Source organism: Gavialis gangeticus, unplaced genomic scaffold (assembly GCF_001723915.1).
Source record: "Gavialis gangeticus isolate Ggan-Ray unplaced genomic scaffold, GavGan_comp1, whole genome shotgun sequence".
NCBI lineage: Eukaryota > Metazoa > Chordata > Crocodylia > Gavialidae > Gavialis > Gavialis gangeticus.
The window spans coordinates 181,704,564-181,723,632 of NW_017729032.1; the positions used below are offsets into that span (position 1 = coordinate 181,704,564).

The 19,069-nt window shown below is 43.7% G+C and overlaps 1 protein-coding gene across 5 annotated transcripts in view; it reads left to right on the plus strand.

The window, feature by feature from the left end:
* PPEF1 (protein phosphatase with EF-hand domain 1) overlaps positions 1–19,069 on the plus strand; it is a 96,828-nt gene extending 77,759 nt beyond the window's left edge. For all 5 annotated transcript variants that reach the window (XM_019525461.1, XM_019525464.1, XM_019525463.1 and 2 more), the window contains 10 exons: positions 1,213–1,379; positions 3,805–3,841; positions 4,780–4,929; positions 6,655–6,933; positions 10,034–10,219; positions 12,286–12,428; positions 13,586–13,692; positions 15,611–15,774; positions 17,212–17,296; positions 17,718–19,069. In XM_019525461.1, the coding sequence (XP_019381006.1) occupies positions 1,213–1,379; positions 3,805–3,841; positions 4,780–4,929; positions 6,655–6,933; positions 10,034–10,219; positions 12,286–12,428; positions 13,586–13,692; positions 15,611–15,774; positions 17,212–17,296; positions 17,718–17,911 (1,512 nt within the window). In that variant the 3' untranslated portion in view covers positions 17,912–19,069. The remainder of the gene's footprint in view (positions 1–1,212; positions 1,380–3,804; positions 3,842–4,779; positions 4,930–6,654; positions 6,934–10,033; positions 10,220–12,285; positions 12,429–13,585; positions 13,693–15,610; positions 15,775–17,211; positions 17,297–17,717) is intronic.

Sequence of the window (19,069 nt, forward strand, 5' to 3'; positions counted from 1 at the left end):
GTCATACCTTCATTAGAAATACCCTCTAAGAGTGACTAAGTGCTGTTCAAAACACATTATGTTGTCTTATAAATAGAATACTTCAGATGACTTCACAGTACTGGAGCTGCTGTGCTGGTCACATGTATGCCAATAAACTGACGGTGGTCACAGGTATACCAGTATACACAGGCAGTTACCTTCTTGTGGTAGGGTGATCTCAATAGCAATTGAAAAATGGAATAAATAGTTCTAATATGTATACTCCCTAGAAATGATAACAATATAAACATTGCTGTCACATTTTCTATAAGCTGACAGTACCCACTGGTATGTTGACAACCAGTCTTGGTAAGGCATACAACAGATTCCCTAATATACATCTTTCATAATAATGAATTACCCTACATGTGCTGAACTGTAAAGCAAGGATTTCAACTCTTATAAGCTGCAAAGCCCATGCTCCAAGAGCTGTAGAACCTTTCAGATCATACATTTAGAACCATTAGCAAAGTGTAAGATGATAGAATATGAACAGTGTTATAAAGATTAAAACATTTCAAAGATTCTTGTCTGTCTGCCTATCTTTCTTTCTTTCTTTCATCTGATTTAATTTCATGATTTATGTTTCTCATTAACTTCTAAATAATTGGAATCTGAACAATGTAGGTGCAGGACATGGAACTTTTTTCTTCTGTATGCAAACTCAGTGCTCCATAGACTTTCTCTCAGTGTGGACCACACCTGAAGAAAATTTCTCATGGATTCTTCACCTCCCATTCAGAATACTTAGATTTCCTTTCCATTAGTTCACTGAAGTGATAACTTTTATGGAGAGATGGTATTATATTGGAAGAGTAATGTACTGATTGCTGATGATGATTTGGCAATGGAAGCAAAGATTAGAGATAGCAGCATGTGACCAGATGGCCACACTGCATCACTAGCAAGTGCTTGGCAGACTACCAGCAATGCAAAAAACAATTCTATGAAAACTTTGTACTAAATGGAAGAGAGAAAATATAATAGTGTTATTTTTTCAAGTTAATTTTTTGTGCAGATTGTCCAGCAATATAATCCATTTAATTTACAATATCATTTCCTTTACCCCATGACCACCAAGAAAAAGCATGACAAAACTTACAGTCTCAAAGACCCAAGAATTCCTATTCAGAAATTAATTTTCAGTTATGCCTAAACTGGCAAACAGCATTGTTTCGTTTCTTTCTGCAGAATGGCGTGCCTTCAGAACAAAACCCTTACCTTTTTAATGGTGATTTTGTTGATAGAGGGAAAAATTCCATGGAAATACTCATCATCCTGTTTGCATTTCTTCTTGTCTACCCTAATGATTTACACTTGAACAGAGGGAACCATGAGGACCATCTCATAAACCTGAGGTAACATTTTCTTGTGATCTTTTTCTATGAAACTGTTCAATAGTTTTTAAAACCTTTTAGATGGTTTGATAAAGTTATGATGAAGCTAGTTTCTCTTTACAGAAGCCATCATTTTGTTGGGCATCCTGATCGATATTATTCTAATGCTGTCTAACAAATGTTGGATAAGCATGTGGTAAGATATATGTTGTGTGCTTTTCTAGTGCTTGGAATCATTGAATCATAGAAAATTAGGGTTGGAAGGAAACTCAGGAGGGCATCTAGTCCAACCCCCTTCTCAAAGGAGGACCATCCCCACTATAATACCCCAGTCAAGGCTTTGTCTAGTTGGATCTTAAAAACCTCCAAAGAGGGAGATTCCACCACCTCGCTAGGTAACCTGTTCCAGTGCTTTACTATGCTCCTAGTGAGAAAGTTTTTCCTAATATTTAACCTAAACTTCCCCTGCTGCAACTTGAGACCATTGCTCCTTGTTCTGTTATCTGCCACCACATAGAACAGTCTAACTCCATCCTCTTCCAGACCTCCCTTCAGGTAGTTGAAGGCTTGAAGGCTGCAAAGAAATCCCCTCTCAGTCTTCTCTTCTCTTCTCCAGTCTGAATAAACCCGGTTGCATCAACCTCTCCTCAGAAGTCATGTGTCCGAGCCCTCTATCCATTTTCTTTGTCCTCCATTGGATGCTCTGCAACTTGTCCACATCCTTTTTGTAGTAGCAGGCCTAAAACTGGACACAGTACTCCAGATGCAGCCTCACCAATGCCAAATAGAGAGGAATAATCACTTCCCTCACTCTGCTGGGAATGCTTCTACTAATGCAACCCAGTATGCCATTAGCCCTTCACAACAAATGCAAGTGCTAGATGTTTACACTGACATTCTGAGACCAGTGGCTCAGACCCTGTTGATGATTCATGTGAGTGGATCCCTGTGTTGCACAGTGATAATTCTTTTTCCAGCATTACTTTAAAAAACATTTAATTAACACATGGAGGACATTTGTATTAACCAGATTTGTAGTGAAAAAGTGTAATCTGTCAATGAGGCAATGAGTAAAGATAACCCTTGCACATTCCTCCTAATTGGTGAAGTGTTCTGTATGACTGCATCATGTACTAGCAGATTTGAAAACTGACAGAAATGGGGCTTTCAATCAAGCTTTGAAACCAGGGAGATGCCAGTGAAGCTGCCATGGTATTAAAATGAATAGGGGATCAGACACAGTCAGTTTGTCTAGGACTGCAGTTCCCACTGACTTTCAAGTCCTGTAGCCAGGGGCAGATCCAGGGTTTGGCAAAGGGGGATGCGGGAGCAGCCACCCACATTGCATGAGTTGTTGTACCCCTGCTTTCCAGGCTTCTCCCCCCCCTGCTAACCCACCAGTGTAGGCAGACCATACTGCAGGAGCCTCTGGGGACTTTTTAAAGTCCCTGAAACACGTAAGTATTCTGGCCTTCCCCTGCATGCTTACAGGCATGTCTGTACCTCCTCCCATCTTCTCCTCCAGGCACTGCTGCTTTTCCTGCTGACCCAGGGGCAAGGGAAGTTTCAGAGCTGCTTCTTCACCCTCCAGCTGGGCTGTGCAGGGACTGGGCCTAACTGGGAACAGCAGCAGTGGCAGAGGGGAGGGGCTGGGCTCTCCCATACTGCCTTTCCCATTCAGGAGCAGGTGTGAGAAGCTGCTGCCACTGTCACTGCCCTAGGTAAGCCTAGCCCTCACACAGCGCAGCTGGAGCAGGCAGGGAGCTCTGAAGATCCTCCCAGCCCTGGGAGAGTGGAGAAGGCAGCAGTGGCAGATGGGGGAATGTGCTTCTGAGCACGGAGGCACTTCCAGTTTCACGTCTGGCACTTCCAGGGGGTGCAAGGCCGATCTCAGGGGGCGCACCCCCTACATGTTGCCAGTGAGAGCAGCGGAAAGTATGTTCATGAGTACAATTAGTTTGGTAAAAGGTCTGGCCACTAAGGAATTGAGCAGGAAAAAGGAGATGGAGAATTCTTGAGCATCCCCACAGGGTGTGGACACAGATATTTGGAGCCTTTCAAAAGGGGAATGTTTCCAAAGAGCAGCAGCTGTGACATTCTAATTGCTATCTGTTAAGGAGCAGGAAATGTAACAACACCTGCTTCAACTTCAATACTTCATTCAGGTTTAAAATTGCAACAGTTTTGCTAAGTTTGTATCATTCCCAGATGGTTCATGTGTTGCAATTAGTAATAGCTACTGCCCTCTTGAAGTAGTCCCCTTTTAAATGGATCAAAATGTGCGTGCATCTTCACCCACAGCATATCATTGGAGTTTTATACAGAATGTGTTGCTAATAGATTTCTATAGATGTAAGGTTTCACATGACTTATATGAATTATTGCAAAGTTATAGCGCAAAACAGGCAGTCCGAAAGCCATTTCATGATGCTGTCACTGTTTTCAGATATGGCTTCACAAAAGAAGTGATGAAGAAGTATCGGGTAAGATATTTTCTCCCCTTCAATTTTTTTCTGGCATTTACAAATCCTATGTTAACTACAAGACTAGCTCACAGTTACAAAGAGCTAGAAACAGAGTAGTTCCATCTAGGTAAAAGAAATTATTTTGTATTCATACCAGTCTAAGTGAGAATAGAATATTATACTCAGGGAAGCAAGAAGAGTAATCATAAAAACTTATAAAGCCATACAACAAATACCAGAAAATACAACAGGGTTGTTGGTTGTAGCTGTGTTGGTCTAAGGACATAGGCAGACAAGGTTTTTTGGGTAAATGTAGTATCTTTTATTAGATCAACTAAATAGTTGGCAATATTGTTCTTTGCAAGCTTTCAGGCACAAACACACTTCTTCAGGCATATGGAGAGTCTGCTGGTGAATTGTGTGCTCTCCAATAGAATAGAAGCCAAAATGCAGGTCTGTGAAAATTTAAGTGCCTGGAAGTGAAGGTCAGAGGAGTGGAAGACAATAGGTGTGAGGCAGGAAGGGGGTAAGGAGGGAGAAGAGGGGGATGTTGAACTGGTGATAGAAGAATGTAGCTTGTAAAATGCAGACAAGTTACCTGGGGTTATCAGATGTCAGGCAGGTTATAATGTGCCAGAAATCCAATGTCTCTATTTAGTCCATGATTTTTTACATCCAGTACATTTATGAAGTGAAGTTTGTAGAAAATACAACACACACACACTCACACAGAGCAGAGAATTGATCAACTCAGAATCAAGCAGTATTTAATGTAAGTTTCTGAGCGTAAATAACAAAATATTTTTGAGGTTACATCAGTGTGTAGAATTGTTCCCCCAGAATATTGAAGCCCCAACCACAGGATGAACCCAGAGATACTTCTTTACTTTATACTTGCTGTGACTAGCTTTGGAGGTTCTCAGGAATGGCATCTAACACAATAATCTATTTTACAGTACCATGGGCAAAAAATTTTACACCTTCTGGAAGACGTCTTTAGCTGGCTTCCCCTTGCTACTATAATTGACAGCAAAGTATTAATCTTGCATGGAGGGATTTCAGACACTACAGATTTGGATCTCCTAAATTTGTTTAGCAGAAATAAGGTAAGATAGCATTATTTTATTTTGTTTAAATAATTTATAAGTAAAAAGACTAAGTATTGTTGTCTAAGAATGTTGTAGGTCTAGAGCAGAGATGCTCAGCCTCTGGCCTGCAGGCCAGATTTGGCCTGTGATGCTGTGTAACCTGGCCCGTGGGGCTCCCCAGGGGTCTGGAAACTTGGCAGCAGGGGAGCAGTGGCTCCCCTGTTGCAAATCTCTGGACCCATGGGGAGCCCTGGGCCTTCCATGCTGGATCTGGCACCCAATCCCAGTACATATGGCCAGAGGGGGTGGTACTGAGCCCTCAGCATCCAATCATGGTGGGAAGGGGCAGTGCTGGCCCCCCCAGGACCCAATCCCAGAGCACGATGGGGAGCGGAAGAGGGTGCATGAGGGACAGGAGGGGGCAGTACCAGGCCACCAGGCCCCAATCCCAGTACTCAGGGAGTGGGAGTGTTTGGTGCCAGGCTCCCAGGGCCTAGTTTGGGTCACAGATGGACCCCAAGCCACTCATCTGACCTGCAGGGCTGAAAGGTTGAGCACCACCAATCTAGAGAGATCAAGAGAGGAAAAGAGTGCCAGTGATTTCTTAAAACATGTTTAGAATGGATATGGTATCAGTGGAAATTTTGAGCCCAGTACTTAGTTGTTATAAATCAGTGTAGATAAATTGAACTCAAGGAAGTTATACCAGCTTGTGCCAGCTGTGGATCTGATTCACCCTGTTGTAAGACTGTGTTATCCTAGAAAATATAAAAGTTAACAACTCTCAGAAGTTTCAAAGCAATCAGGAAATCAGTTTAGTTTGTGAATTTATTTTTTCAGTGAAGTTCAACTTTCTGTGCGGAGAAATATGTGCTATAGCTATGATCCTACAATCTGATCTGTGTGGGCAGGCCCCTTCACTTGTGAGGGCTCTGCTTAACTTCCTTGAGACTCCATATGAGTGTAAAGACCTGTAGTTCAGTCAGGATCACCCCCGACAAGCTGATGTCCCACAATGTCCATGCCCCCCCCAACCCCCCTCCCCCCCAGACAAACACAACAGAACAACAAAAACCAAACAAACAAACAAGCTCAGCAGTTGGTCAGATTCGGCTCGGAATTTAAGCAGGGTTGAGCTCACACTGAAATCAGGGATAGATACTTATATCAACTCTGTGTTTGGCCTGCTGCTTGTGAAACATTATGCAGTGTCTGATTAACCTGGTGAAGTCATTTTCACAGGAGAATATTGAAGTAGTTTAATTTGTAAGCCACATTCTAGACTGTGCTGGGCAGCCCCCACAAAGATCTACTCATATTGTTAAATCCATGTGATATCTCTTCAGATATTGTTCAAGATAGTGGGGGAAGATATCCTCTACTTAGATGTCTAGGTTTCATGGAAGAAAAATATAGGAGAATCTGTTTTCTGTTTCTTTACTAAATAAAGACACATTTGTATTAAAGTAATATGGGAACTCTTGTAGAAATCCTCAGAAAGAGAAAATGGAGATAGTGTAACAACCTTTGAGCATCACTGATTACTCACGAGTAAATGCAGTCTTGGGAATAATTAATGGCGAGTGTCAGTGTCTGCTATCCATTCCATGTTGAAGAAGCTAGAGCCATCACTACACTTAAATGCTGTGTAAAGTTATGGGAACATGATATGTGTTTTACTGACCTTTCTGAATTTCAGTATGTGCCATTAAAGATGCAATGATAAGTCTGTTTTTGTTTCAGATGAAGTCTGTACTGAAACCACCAAAGCCACACACAGAGAAAAAATCCAGCTTGAACAAAACTGGCTTGGTTGAGCAGCATTCCTCTATATCGAAGCGAATGGCCAAGTCTCCAGCAATGTCTGGCTATAGAGGACCACACACCAATGACCGCTCAGATGCTGAGGAACGTACTCGCCGGCTTCATGGTGGTACCCGCTCTGACCTTCCCTCTCAGATGCACTATCTGGAGTCCAGTGCTTGTAAGCTGCCAGAATTGACGGCAAAGGAATGGAAACAAGTATGTGGAACCAGGAATAGACTTTAAGTTTAGTTATAAAATGGAATTTATTTTGTGCAAGCAAGTGGTTTGATTCTGAAGTGGGCTTTCAGTGACAAACACATTGTTCAGGACAGTCAAGGTATTTTAACTGTGACTGAATCTATTTTCAGCCAGTGGTTATTCAGATGCATAACCATTTTTTATCCCTATTAATGAAAGACTTGTGAGTTTATATTTATTCTGTCCTTCCAAGTATCAAGCATTCCAGTCCATTTTAAGAATACTCTTCAGTATCTAATGCATCCAGTTGATTTTATGTGGTTAGGATCTAGTGGTGCAACACATCTTGTTAGTTTAGTGGGCTACAGTAGGCATCAGTGATATGATGTACCCATCATCTGACTGCAAAATATACACTAGCATACTGGATGCTAAGTTGAACCAGTTCCTCAGAGTTGGTATCTGCCCTACAAGTAGCTCAGGGAGAAGAGACTTTGTAGGTTCTTTCTCCTATTTTTGGCTTGTTTTCCAAAAGGCAAGATTAAGTCATTAGTGGGTGCATCTACACGAGATGTATTGAGTGCAGTAGACTAATTCTACTGTGCATTAGCACAGTGAGCAAAACCCATGCTAATGCGCAGTAGGTTTAGTCTACTGTGCATTAACATCACAAAAAGATTGTTCGTTTGCGCTAATGTGCAGTAGCACTGATTACGGCTCATTATTAATATAAGTTGCAGACCCCTTCCCAGTTAACTCACAGTCCCCCAGCATCCCAGGATGCTTTGTAGCCCTGTGGCGCTGTCTGCTTCTGCAGAGCAGAGTTGGGCCCACCAGTCTGCTCCCTAGCCAGAGCACTATCACTGCTCTGGCTGGCTGAGAAGGGGGTGGGAAACCTGGCTCTAAACCTCAGCCAAGGTCTGCCTTGCAGTGGTGGAGCAGCCACTCACAGTCTTTTCTCATGGTCTCTGTTCAAGTGGAGAGGCAGGGGGCATGTCCAGACACCAGCAAGGCTGGCACAAAGAGGCAGAGGGGAAGGAGGGTCTCAATCCTCCCCTGCCCCTAGCCACAAGAGATCCCAGCCAGGGTCTGCCTGGCAGTGGCAAAGCAGCTCCTGCTTGGCTTTTCTGCTCCCTGCTCAAGCGAAAGGGCATGGGGCATAGCCAAATGCTAGACAGGCTGGCATGCTGAACTGGAGGGGAGGGAGGGGAGTTTAAACCCGCCTCCACATGCCTCAGTTTGCTGGCCTGACCAGCGTCTGGCCATGCCCCTGTGAGGAGCATGGGCAAGGCCAGGTGGGGGTTCCTTCACTCCTGCCAGGCAGACCCTGGTTAGGATTTGCCCTGGAGGAAGGGGTACCTCCTGCCATGATGCTGCCTTCCTGCTCAAGAGGGGGAGAGGGCAGCCCTTGCTGGGGTTTTCTCCATCTCTTGAGTGGAGAGCAGGGGTGGGGGATGTGGCTATGCCTGGGCCCATGGCTGGCATGCTGAAGTGGGGTTGAAACCCCACTCCTTCCCTGCCTAAGCATGTGAACCCCAGTCCAGGGTGTGGCCGTGCTCTCCCCCCCCCCCCCCCACTGGAATGATTAGCAATGCAGGGGCAAAAGCCTGGCAGGGGCTGCTCCCCCCTGCCTCAGGCACACCCCAGGCTGGGGTGTGGCCATGTCCTTCCCACTCTTTGCTTTTGCTGGGGGGGAGGGAGGGGGTGAGGAGGGCAAAAGCCTGGTAGGGACTGCCCCCCAGCAGGGAGCAGCAGGACAAAAGCCTGGCAGAGGTGGGGGGCATGGCCAGACATGGTCCAGGCTGGCAATCCAGCAGGGAGCAAAGGAGCAAAAGCCTGGCAGGGGTTGCCCCCCACCTCACTGGGCAGAACCCAGCTGGGGTTCTTCATGGGCCAGAGATGGGATTTAACCTCTACTGCCCTCCCGGGATGGTGGCCTGGGGCAGGAGTGGGGAGTGGGGGATAAGCCTGGTAGGGGCGCCCCACCCATAGATCTGGGCTGGGGTCCCATATAGGCCAAGGAAGGGGGTTTAAAGCTCCCATCCCCCTGGCCTCAGCATGCTGACCCTAGGCTGCTGGGGCCTGGCCATGCTGCCTCCATTCGAGCAGGGAGGCAGGAGGAAAGCCTTGGAGGTCTTGTCTCCTCCCTTCCCTTTTGCAGTGGCTGGGAAGCATGCTCTGACACCCCCAGTTTCTGGCCTGGACCACTGCAGGCATGTGGCTGCATTTCCAGAATCAGGAGTGAATGTCTGTTCACTTGCTTATTGGTTCAATCTGTGCAGTTTAGACTAACCTGCAAAGACTGAATCAGTTCAGCCTCTGGCTTTTTGACTTACCTCAGTTAGGCTAACCACACCTTGTTGTGCATCTACAGATGCATCACACACAGGTCCAGGAAGGTGATCCTTTCCCCCTATGTGGTGCTGGTCAGGCCACAGTTGGAGTACTACATCCAGTTCTGGGTGTCGCACTTCAAGAGGGATGTGGCTAACCTTGAGAGGGTCCAGAGGAGGCCCACTCGCACAGTCAGGGGCAGCAGGCCACGCCCTACGAAGATAGGCTAAAGGGCCTAAATCTATTCAGCCTCCACAAGAGAAAACTGATCTGGTGGCCATCTATAAACTCACCAGGGGGGACCAGCAGAAAATAGGTGAGGCTCTGTTCCCCCAGGCACCACCTGGGATAACAAGGAATAAGGGCCACAAATTGATTGAGAGTAGGTTCAAGCTTGATATCAGGAGGCATCACTTTACGGTTAGGGCTGCCATGCTCTGGAATGGGCTCCCAAGGGAGGTGGTGCTCTCCCCTACCTTGGGGGTCTTCAAGAGGAGGTTGGATAGATATCTGGCTGGGGTATTATGATCCCAGCACTCGTTCCTGCCCAGGGCAGGGGGTTGGACTTGATGATCTGTTCAGGTCCCTTTCAACCCTAGAAACTGTGAAACTATGACTTTTTGTACTTAGCCCTGGTGTGTAGAAGTAGTTTTGAAATGTGAGCTCTCCAAAGCAAAACAAGGAAAAGTATGTTTCCTTTATATGTTTCTGAAATGTGTTTGTGTGATGCAAATTTAAAAGTTCAACTCAGTAGATTTTGGTTGCTTTGGTTTGCTATTTCCAGGTGGTTGATATTTTGTGGAGTGATCCAAAAACCCAAAAGGGCTGCACATCAAACAAATATCGAGGAGCTGGTTGCTACTTTGGCCCTGATGTTACTTCCAGACTGCTTAAAAAGTATAATCTGAAGATGCTCATCAGATCTCATGAATGTAAACAAGAAGGTTATGAGGTCATCCATGGAGGGAAGGTAAGATCCTTGTGTGTAAAGTAAAATTCTGGCATGCATTTCACAGAAAAATCCAGGCTAGTAACTTCAAACTGGTCAGCAAAGTTGATCAGAAAAAAAGAGCAACTTCATAAAATGAGTATGAGGGAATATGTGATATTTGCATGTGTTACAATTTGATAGTTGTTACATGTAAAATATTCTCCTCAACATCAAGAGGCAATTTGGTAATGACAGCAAGAATAGTACCATACTTATCTGTGCTTTTAATTAACTAAAATTCTTTATATGAGTCATGCCAACCTTTTTTTTAAACTAAAGTGCATTTAAAAACAAAACAAAACAAAACAAAACAAGTCTTTCTCAGTGTCTTGGAACAATTAGCTTTCTTCAAAGTGCACAGATTCATGGAATCAGTACATTGTTATAGAAACCTTATAGAGCTTGCTGGTAGTGCTTCAGAGCTTTGTCTTCATGCGCACCGGAAAATGTCAGTAGCAAAAGCCAATGGAGTTGAACCACTAGATTAGGGGGAGAATATGAGCAATACTTTAGGTCTTAATTCTTATTTTGCCTCAGCTTTAGTAAAATGTTGATAAAAGGTATACCTTTGAGTTATGCCCTGTTGTTTGTTCAAATTTAAAATTCCAGTTATCTTTTTTAAACTTTAAAGAAAGTTTATCTTGTGTTTTATACATTATCACCTAGGTTTGCAGCCTATTTATCAAAGATTAGGCTGTCTTTCCTCTATGGAAAAAAATCAAGACCCACTGTGGGTGCATCTACACATGCACCAGACTGTGCAGTTGTTACTGCACAGTCATTTAGTTTTTGCTCAAACAAGTAGTAAATGACTGCTCAGTAACTGCCTTTAGTGCACAGTCCCAGCACTGCACAGGTTGTTTCTGATGCTATTGCACAGTAGCAATGAGCTGTTGTGCAGTAGCTCATAGCTACTGTGCAGTAGTGTCAGTGTAATGGTTCATACCCGCCAACACTACGTTGCCCTAGTGACGAGCTACCTCACCGTAGCTCGTCGGTACAGCAACATAGCATCTCATGTAGATTCACCCTGTATCATTAAATGAAGTGAGTGGAGGGGGAAGGTAATCACAGCCTTTCATTTAAGATTGTATAGGGAGACATTAAGCTGCTTTCTGAAGCCAGGTAGTTGAAACAATCAAAACACAGGCACATAGAAGTAGTAGTGCATAACTATACAGATAGAGGTGCTTTCTCTGTATTGCTTTTAGTAGAAGTGTGTGTGAGAGAGGAGGCGGCAAGAGAGACAAGGAAAACAGCAAAGCAACAAGCAACCACGACAGTCCTGGCAACCCAAATGAGAGAAAGGGGGATGGAGGGGAGAGGGGTGTTAAGAGCTGGTTGAAAGAAGTTTGGAGTTGTGAGCAAAGGAACTATATTCTTTTGTTTGCTTCCTTCTACATTTGAGGAAACAAGCCTCTGTACATTTTTTGTAAATAGATAGGGTTGCTTTAAAGAAGTAACTGAGAATATAGATGGATTGATATCAGTGGGTGTTGATGCAAATTCTTATGGCAAATGTTATATCTGCATGATTCTTTTGTGATACAGATGTGGCAAAACTGCTCCAACTTTAACCCTGTTTCCTTCATGGGAAAAGGGAGGGGTTAACGATATATATGTTAATTCAGATACGTACGATACATTTATGATGCTAACTTCTCTGAATAATTTCATTTTTCTTTTTGGGCTTCTCTCTCTGACGTGCACAGCTAGAAGCATGGAAAGGAGACTAAAAGCCATGATTTAGCCTGCAGGGAAATGTTGCCCTTGTGATGAGTGTGAGAAAGTGTTATTCCGAAGACTTGATGGGACAAATTGAAAATGTAGTTCTGATGCCTCAGACTCAGTGGACCCAAGCAATTTCAGAATTGGTGCTGCTTATTTTAAACTGAATGATAGATAGTTACTTATTTAATGTAACTTTAAACTAGGTTTAACAGATCTTAGGACTGCCTCAATTTTTTTAAGGTCAGTTTCATGTTTCTATGCAAAAAGGAACTGCTTTAACCAACTCCATCAATTTCTTTCTTTTATAAAATCAGGTCATCACTATTTTTTCTGCCTCTAACTACTATGAAGAGGGAAGCAATCGTGGTGCTTACATCAAGTTGAATCCTGATCTGATACCTCGCTTTGTACAGTATCAAGTCAGTAAACACACACGCAAAGAGACGCTTAACCAAAGGTACAGTAAGGAAAACTCATACTGGTCACATTTGTAGTGGTTGAGCAGGAATTTACACAGAATGCATCCGTTTTTCATATAGTGTTTTTGGTGGTAGCTGTATAGGTCTAAGGACATAGACAAAGAAGGTTCTTTGGCTAAACGTGATATTTTTTATTAGACTAATTGAATAGTTGGAAAAATTGTTCTTTGCAAGCTTTTGGGCACAAACACCCTTCTTCAGGTGTAGGTAGTAGTATACCGGAAGAAGGGTGTTTGTGCCCAAAAGCTTGCAAAGAACAATTTTTCCAACTATTCAGTTGGTCTAATAAAAGATATTACATTTAGCCATAGAACCTCGTCTGTTAATTTTTCATATTAGACACAAACAACTTCACTGTAATTATACAGCCATTTATTTTACTGGTTTTTCTTTTCATTTTTAATTAAATCTTTTGATTGCTTTTAATTAAACATGTTAAGTGATTTCCAACAGCTCTACTTTGTTTTTTTTAAGAGTTATCTGTAATGTTATAAGAGGATGTAATGGTTTGACTTGTACAAGACAGCAAATGTGCAAGACAAAAGCAAATAGGTATAAACTGGCTATAAAACCTGATGCTTAGAAATCTTCAGAGCAGTGAGGTTCTGGAAGAGCCTTCTGCAAAGACTGGTGGAGGCAAAACACCTAATTATTTTAAGATGGAGCTTGCTGCATAAATGACCTGGTTGCCTATGAGACCACGGCACTGGACTCAAAACCAGGAGATCCTTTCCAGTCCTATGTCCCTATGCCCTATAAAAGATTTGAGTCACCACTGTATGGCTCCCTTTTTAGACTGGTTTAATGGCTGTGTCTAAAATTAGAAACTTAATTGTGCATCAGGGCCAAGAAGTTCATTGTCACAGTTCTGCCACTCTTGGGGCCTTCTGGTTTGTTTTACTGGTAGAAAGGACTTGACTTGTCTGTGTAAGGCTTACCATTATCTGAGCATCATATGAATTCAAAGATTTCTTTTGGTTTTGAAGTATCACTTTTTAGGAGGGCTTATATCAAGACTCTGACGATCTAAAATATTAGTTGATACAGAGGCTTGCTTATGCATACCTTGTGTAGAAAATTTTAGAGATCTTGAGAATTTCATCTCTTTAACTGCCTATTGTTATTTTCTTCTCAGGGTGAGTGTAGTTGAATGTTCTGCCTTAAAGTCACTAAGAGAGAAAATTTACATGCATAAATTAGAACTCACTGAAACTTTCAAACAATACGACCCCAATGATACAGGTAATACCACATTTCATTCTCCTTGATAGGGTATTTGATCAAATCAGAGTGGGTGACAAGCCACCTGCAAAGAAGGGAGGAGCATAACCTGGGGAATTCAAAAAGAAGGGTCCTTCACCTTAGAAGGGGTCTCAGCCTTCATCTTAACAGTGGGTGCATCTACATATGCAAATGCTGCTGGATGTGTTTACTCTGGAGTATTTTACACTGGAGTAAACCCACCCTGGGCCAGCATCTACATGTGCACAAATTTGGGAGCAGATTTGTTCCCACCCTGCTCTGCCCCCCCTACCGCAGCCAGGTTTAGCTCCCCTCGGAGCAGTGGGGGAGGGGCAGGTCCTGGTCCCTTGCCCTGATCCACCAGTGGGGCACCTAGCAGTGAGCCCCCAGCAGGGTGGGGATTCCCTGCCCCGGCAGCAGGAAGCAATCATGGAGCCAGGGCCAGGAGATCCCTGCTGCCAGGGCAGGGGGATATTGTCTCAGCCCAGGCTTCAGTAGTGTAGCCCACCCTGACAGGAGGCAAGTCCCAGGGGCAGGGAGCAATCTCCCACTCCCTGCTGGCCAGCTGACTGGGAGCAAATTTTGTCCCCGTTGGCTATCTACATTTGCCTTACTGTGCAGTAACTAAACCAATTTGTGCAGCTACCCCTGAAGCAGTCAGGCAGTTATCAAACTTAGATATTCATCTATGAAAGTTGTAATCTTAAAATGTCATATGAAAGAAAACTACTCGGTAGTTAATTTGCTACTTGCATTTGCAAGTAGCAAATTAACTGCTGAGTAGAGCAAATTACTGTGCAGTAAGGATCTGCAAATGTAGACAGTGATGCTTACTATGCAGCAATTTGCTCTACTGTGCAGTAATGTGTCTTGTGTAGATGTGCCTAGTGATGGGAGCTGATTAGCCCCTCCCCCCCCACATTCCCCATTAATCTAATTGAAAGCTTTGACCAGTTCTTTTTGAGCCTCTCGGGTTCTATAACTGCCCTACTGACCCTCCACATGTTTGTATCACAAAAGCCATGCTTTTCAGTATACTGACTTCTTTCCTGCATAGGGGACAAGGATTTTTTCCTGTTGGGATTAAATTATCAGAGACTGGTGCATTTTCTTCAGTTTCTTCACAGTATCATGGAGATGCAGTTTAAGTATAGGATAGGAGTTAGAAATTAATACTGGTGGTTTGTAAGACTGTTTAATTTATCACAACTTGCAACCACTGAGCAGTTTCCTTAGCTGATGCAATCTGAAGAATATCCCTGGCTCAGGGACGTTCTTTCTTTTAGGTGAGGACATGAACTTCCCTCACTCCAGGCAACAGCTGGGTTTCAGCAGTGGCAGGTGGGAAAGAGAGGAATGGGAGGGGAGTGAAGGGGATGTGCCTCTGAACCTGGAGGAGAAGGGGGAGTTCTTACCTCCTTTGGGATGTAAAATTGTCCAGGCTGCTGATCTTGCCCCATGGTCAGAAACAGGGGAGTGCAGTGGTACCACTGCATCTGCTCTTGATCCACCCCTGGAGGGAGGTATTGGAGTGGTGCCAACTTCAGCCTTCACCAGCCAGTGACTTTGGGAATCAGTGGCGCTTGGCAATGAGGGTGAGCTGTGGCTGTGGTGGGAACCACTCTGACACCTGCTCCCACTGCAGCAACCTTGGCTGCGGTGGCAGGGCTTCTCATTGTAGCTGCTGGAGCCTCAGAAAGTGCTGGACCTCTAGCAACCGTGGTGCAGTGGCAGGCAGAGTCCACCTCCACCGAATGGGTTTGGCCTGCAGGCAACAAAGCAGGGAATATGGCCCACAGGCCACTTTGAGTTTGACATCCGTATTTGAGACATTGTTATAGCCCTTTTAAAAACAACAGAGATGTGCTAGTAGGAGGCACGTATAATTTATAACTGTACATGTGGTCCACTTTGACAGGGTATATTTCTGTCGGTGAGTGGGCCTTGGCAATGGAATCTGTCTTGCATCTGGATCTCCCTTGGAGGACACTGCGCTCTCAATTGGTGCAGCTTGGCTCAGATGAAAGTGTTGACTATCTTTCATGTTTCGATGATTTGGAAATAGAGCGACCTCTGAAAGAGGTAAAGAGGAAAGGGTTCAGCTCTGTGGCTTTTGAGACCGGAGACTTAGACGAAATTTTTTTTGTAAAGCATGTAGCACCCACATGTGGGGCCAGGTTTTTGGAAGAGCTCCATTCCCATTCTGGTCTGAGAAATGAGAGAGTCAGTGCCTCAGAAATGCTTTGAGACGCCTAAATGCAAGCTGAGCTCTTCTAAAATCTTGTGTGTTCCAAAAAGTGAGAAAAGGGGAGCTCTTGAGTGCTAAGCATATTTTAGAAGTCTGGCACTTAGTTGTTTCTCACTTTGTTTAAGAAGGTGAGGAGAGAGGAACTGTTCTGGCATGCAAAGTTCAGTTCTAAGATGAGTATGTTTGTAATGTGCAAGCGCTGTCAAAATTTTATTAGTTTGTTCACAAATTATGACTGATAGCAGATGTGAAAGACGCATCCCATGGGGCATCTTACCCACCCAGCTGTTAGGTATCCTGGAACTGAGAGCCTCATAGGCCCATATCCAACTTCCTATTTAGCAAGTATGTATCATGCAACAAACTTTCACCACATAAGTGATGTTTTAAACCAGCTATATCCATTTTTGATCCTGTTTCCCCTTGCACAACTCACCAGGTGTGGCCATTTACACTCTGTTGTGATTCTGTTCCACCCAGGTTGGGACATAAGTTCTATGCAAGACCCAGACATATTAGTCCCAGGAAAACCATGAGAGGGAGGCAGAGGCCCTTCCACCTTTTGTCCTGCTATCCTGGCAGCTAGGGCATTGTCCAGAGAGTGGGAGACCCAGGTTCTACTCTCTTATCCAGAAACATTTTGAACCTCCATCTCCCGCTTCCCAGGAATGTGCCCTGGGCTAGTCACCTTCTAGCTCTCCTCTTGAAGCTGCCCCACTGAGCCACAATCCCTCTAGTTTGCTCTTTTTCTGGTATCCCATGACTTCCCCTGTTGACAGCTCAATAGGACAGCTTAGAGGAGGGGTGAATGCCTTGGCAAACTATGCTGGAAAGTGAGAGAGAAAGGTTCAATCATAAGATGGGCCTGGCTCGCACTCCCATGGCAAGTGCCGTAACAACTAGGCTGTTGGGTTAAGAGCTAGGTACCCTCCTTGATTTTTTGTTGTTGTTGAAGTATATGGAGTTACGTGCTTTTCCAGTAGGAAGCACCATCTAAAATCTAAGTGGCCTAAAACACCACTTAAAAATGAGCCATGTAAGTGCTATTTACACATCTAAAAGTGGAGTTGGACTCAGGCTATACTTTGTTCAGGGGAGAGCTACTGAAGGGGTGGAAATCACACATTGGAATCTCTGCTTGGAAAATGGAATACTTCAATAAGTTAATAATGATCACATTGTGTACTGGTGCTCTAATTTGTCTTGTGTGTCCTGCTCATTAGACTAACTTATACTGAGGTATGATCTATGTTTTGCAATTTCCAAACTAGGTTCAACCAGCATTGGTGGAAACCTTTTGCAGATACAGAAATGATTTGGAGATAATCTTCAACATCATTGACAAAGATCGTTCAGGTACTTCAGAATAACTGCTTCCTAATGACTGCAGGTCTGTTAATTATTGCACTCTAAGTTTTGGCTTTATTTTTCCCCCTCCCTCTTAGCCTTCCAAGTACATGAGAACCAAACATGGCGTTAATTTTCTGGTTTATTTAAAACATAGTTAAGCACACAGACTGTGTCCTGCGTAAGGGCCAGAGTGTAGCCCAAACCCACAAGATGCTTGTGTGTAATCCCCATCCCCAGAGGTAGATTCACCATTTTTTGGTTATGCGTTTTTCATCACATTCCCCCTCCTCTGATCTGATGCAAAAGCAATGTGTGCATTGCAGCCATCAAACAGCAAATACATTGAGTTAGTGGCAGGTAGGTAGCTTTTTGAGTAGAGATGGGGTGAGCTGTGCTGAGCACCTTTACTTTCATCTATTTTTTGCAGGTCTGATCTCCATTGAGGAGTTTCGCCAAACATGGAGGTTCTTTAGCTCTCATCTGAACATCAACATAGATGATGAAGCCATTAACAAGCTCGCCCATGCCATAGACTTCAACAAAGATGGCAGCATTGATTTCAATGAATTTTTAGAGGCGTTTCATGTGGTTCATAAGTTTGAAAAGAGAAAGGACCAGTGAAAGAGCAGAATTCCCCTGAGGAGTTCTTGTCAGGAGCTTGCCAGCCTATTTGCCACTGGTTTCATGCTGTGCTGAGATACCTAATTTCTGGATGGAAAATAATGGACTGCTTGTTCTTGTAAGACAGCCTGGTAAACATATGGGGTAGATAACTAGAAGCCTGGTTCTGGTTGGACAAGTTATTACTCAAATCAGTTGTAGATTGTGGACAGTTGCCAAGCTTGAAAACACTAATGAGGAGAAGGAAAAATTAAAGAAGAGAAAACGTTAATTACCTTCTTAAGGGGGCGGGTTTGTTTCCTGCTAGTGGAGTGTTTCACTGCCATATTAACAACCTAAGTTTGACTCCAGTCCCTGTTTCTGTGGCCATTGAGGTCTGTGATCACTGCCAACAAATCACCTAAAGCCTTGGGAGGTTGGGAAGAAGTGTTTCTTGTGGTGCATGACCAGTCATTGCAGACAATTAATAAGCAGTATTGAGCACCCTGAAAGGAGTTGTGCAGTGGTTTTTACACTTTGTATTTCCCCTCAAGTTTTCCCTTATAGCTGACTACAAAGGGTAGCATCACTTTGGCCATGGTTGAATCTGCCTATAAAAGATTCTGCTTTTAAGACGATGACGATGTTTTGATAAAATATTATTTTCCTTTGCTTCAGTATACGTTATTCTAATGAAAACCAGACAAGCCAACCTTAATATTATTTGCAGCTTCCAAGTTGGACAGCTGTGTTGCAGATGATTGCAGGTACTGTAAAACTATATGGTACTGCATAGTCGCTTTCCAGAAGAAAGCAAAATCTGGAACTTGGCACCTCTGCTTGCTTTCAAGCTTGGAACATAGAGCTCCGGTGGCTTGGAAGATATCCAGCCAGTCTGCATGGGGGGGCATGCATAATCAGTAGCACAGAAATCACATACATTCATATTGTGCTCACTTCTAAGTGTTTTCTCCAATAAAACATGCACACAAAAGATGCTAAATGAAAAGAAAGCATCTTTCTTTGTGCCAAAGCCTTTGTCTTGGCTATTAAGACTTATTTAAAAGCACCGCCACAGCTTCTGGTTGATTGCTTTGCTGTACCTTGGTCTCAGTATTAACTGTGCAGTAAATTACTCTTTGTTCCTTACTAAAATAATAAACTAAATGTTAAAAGAAA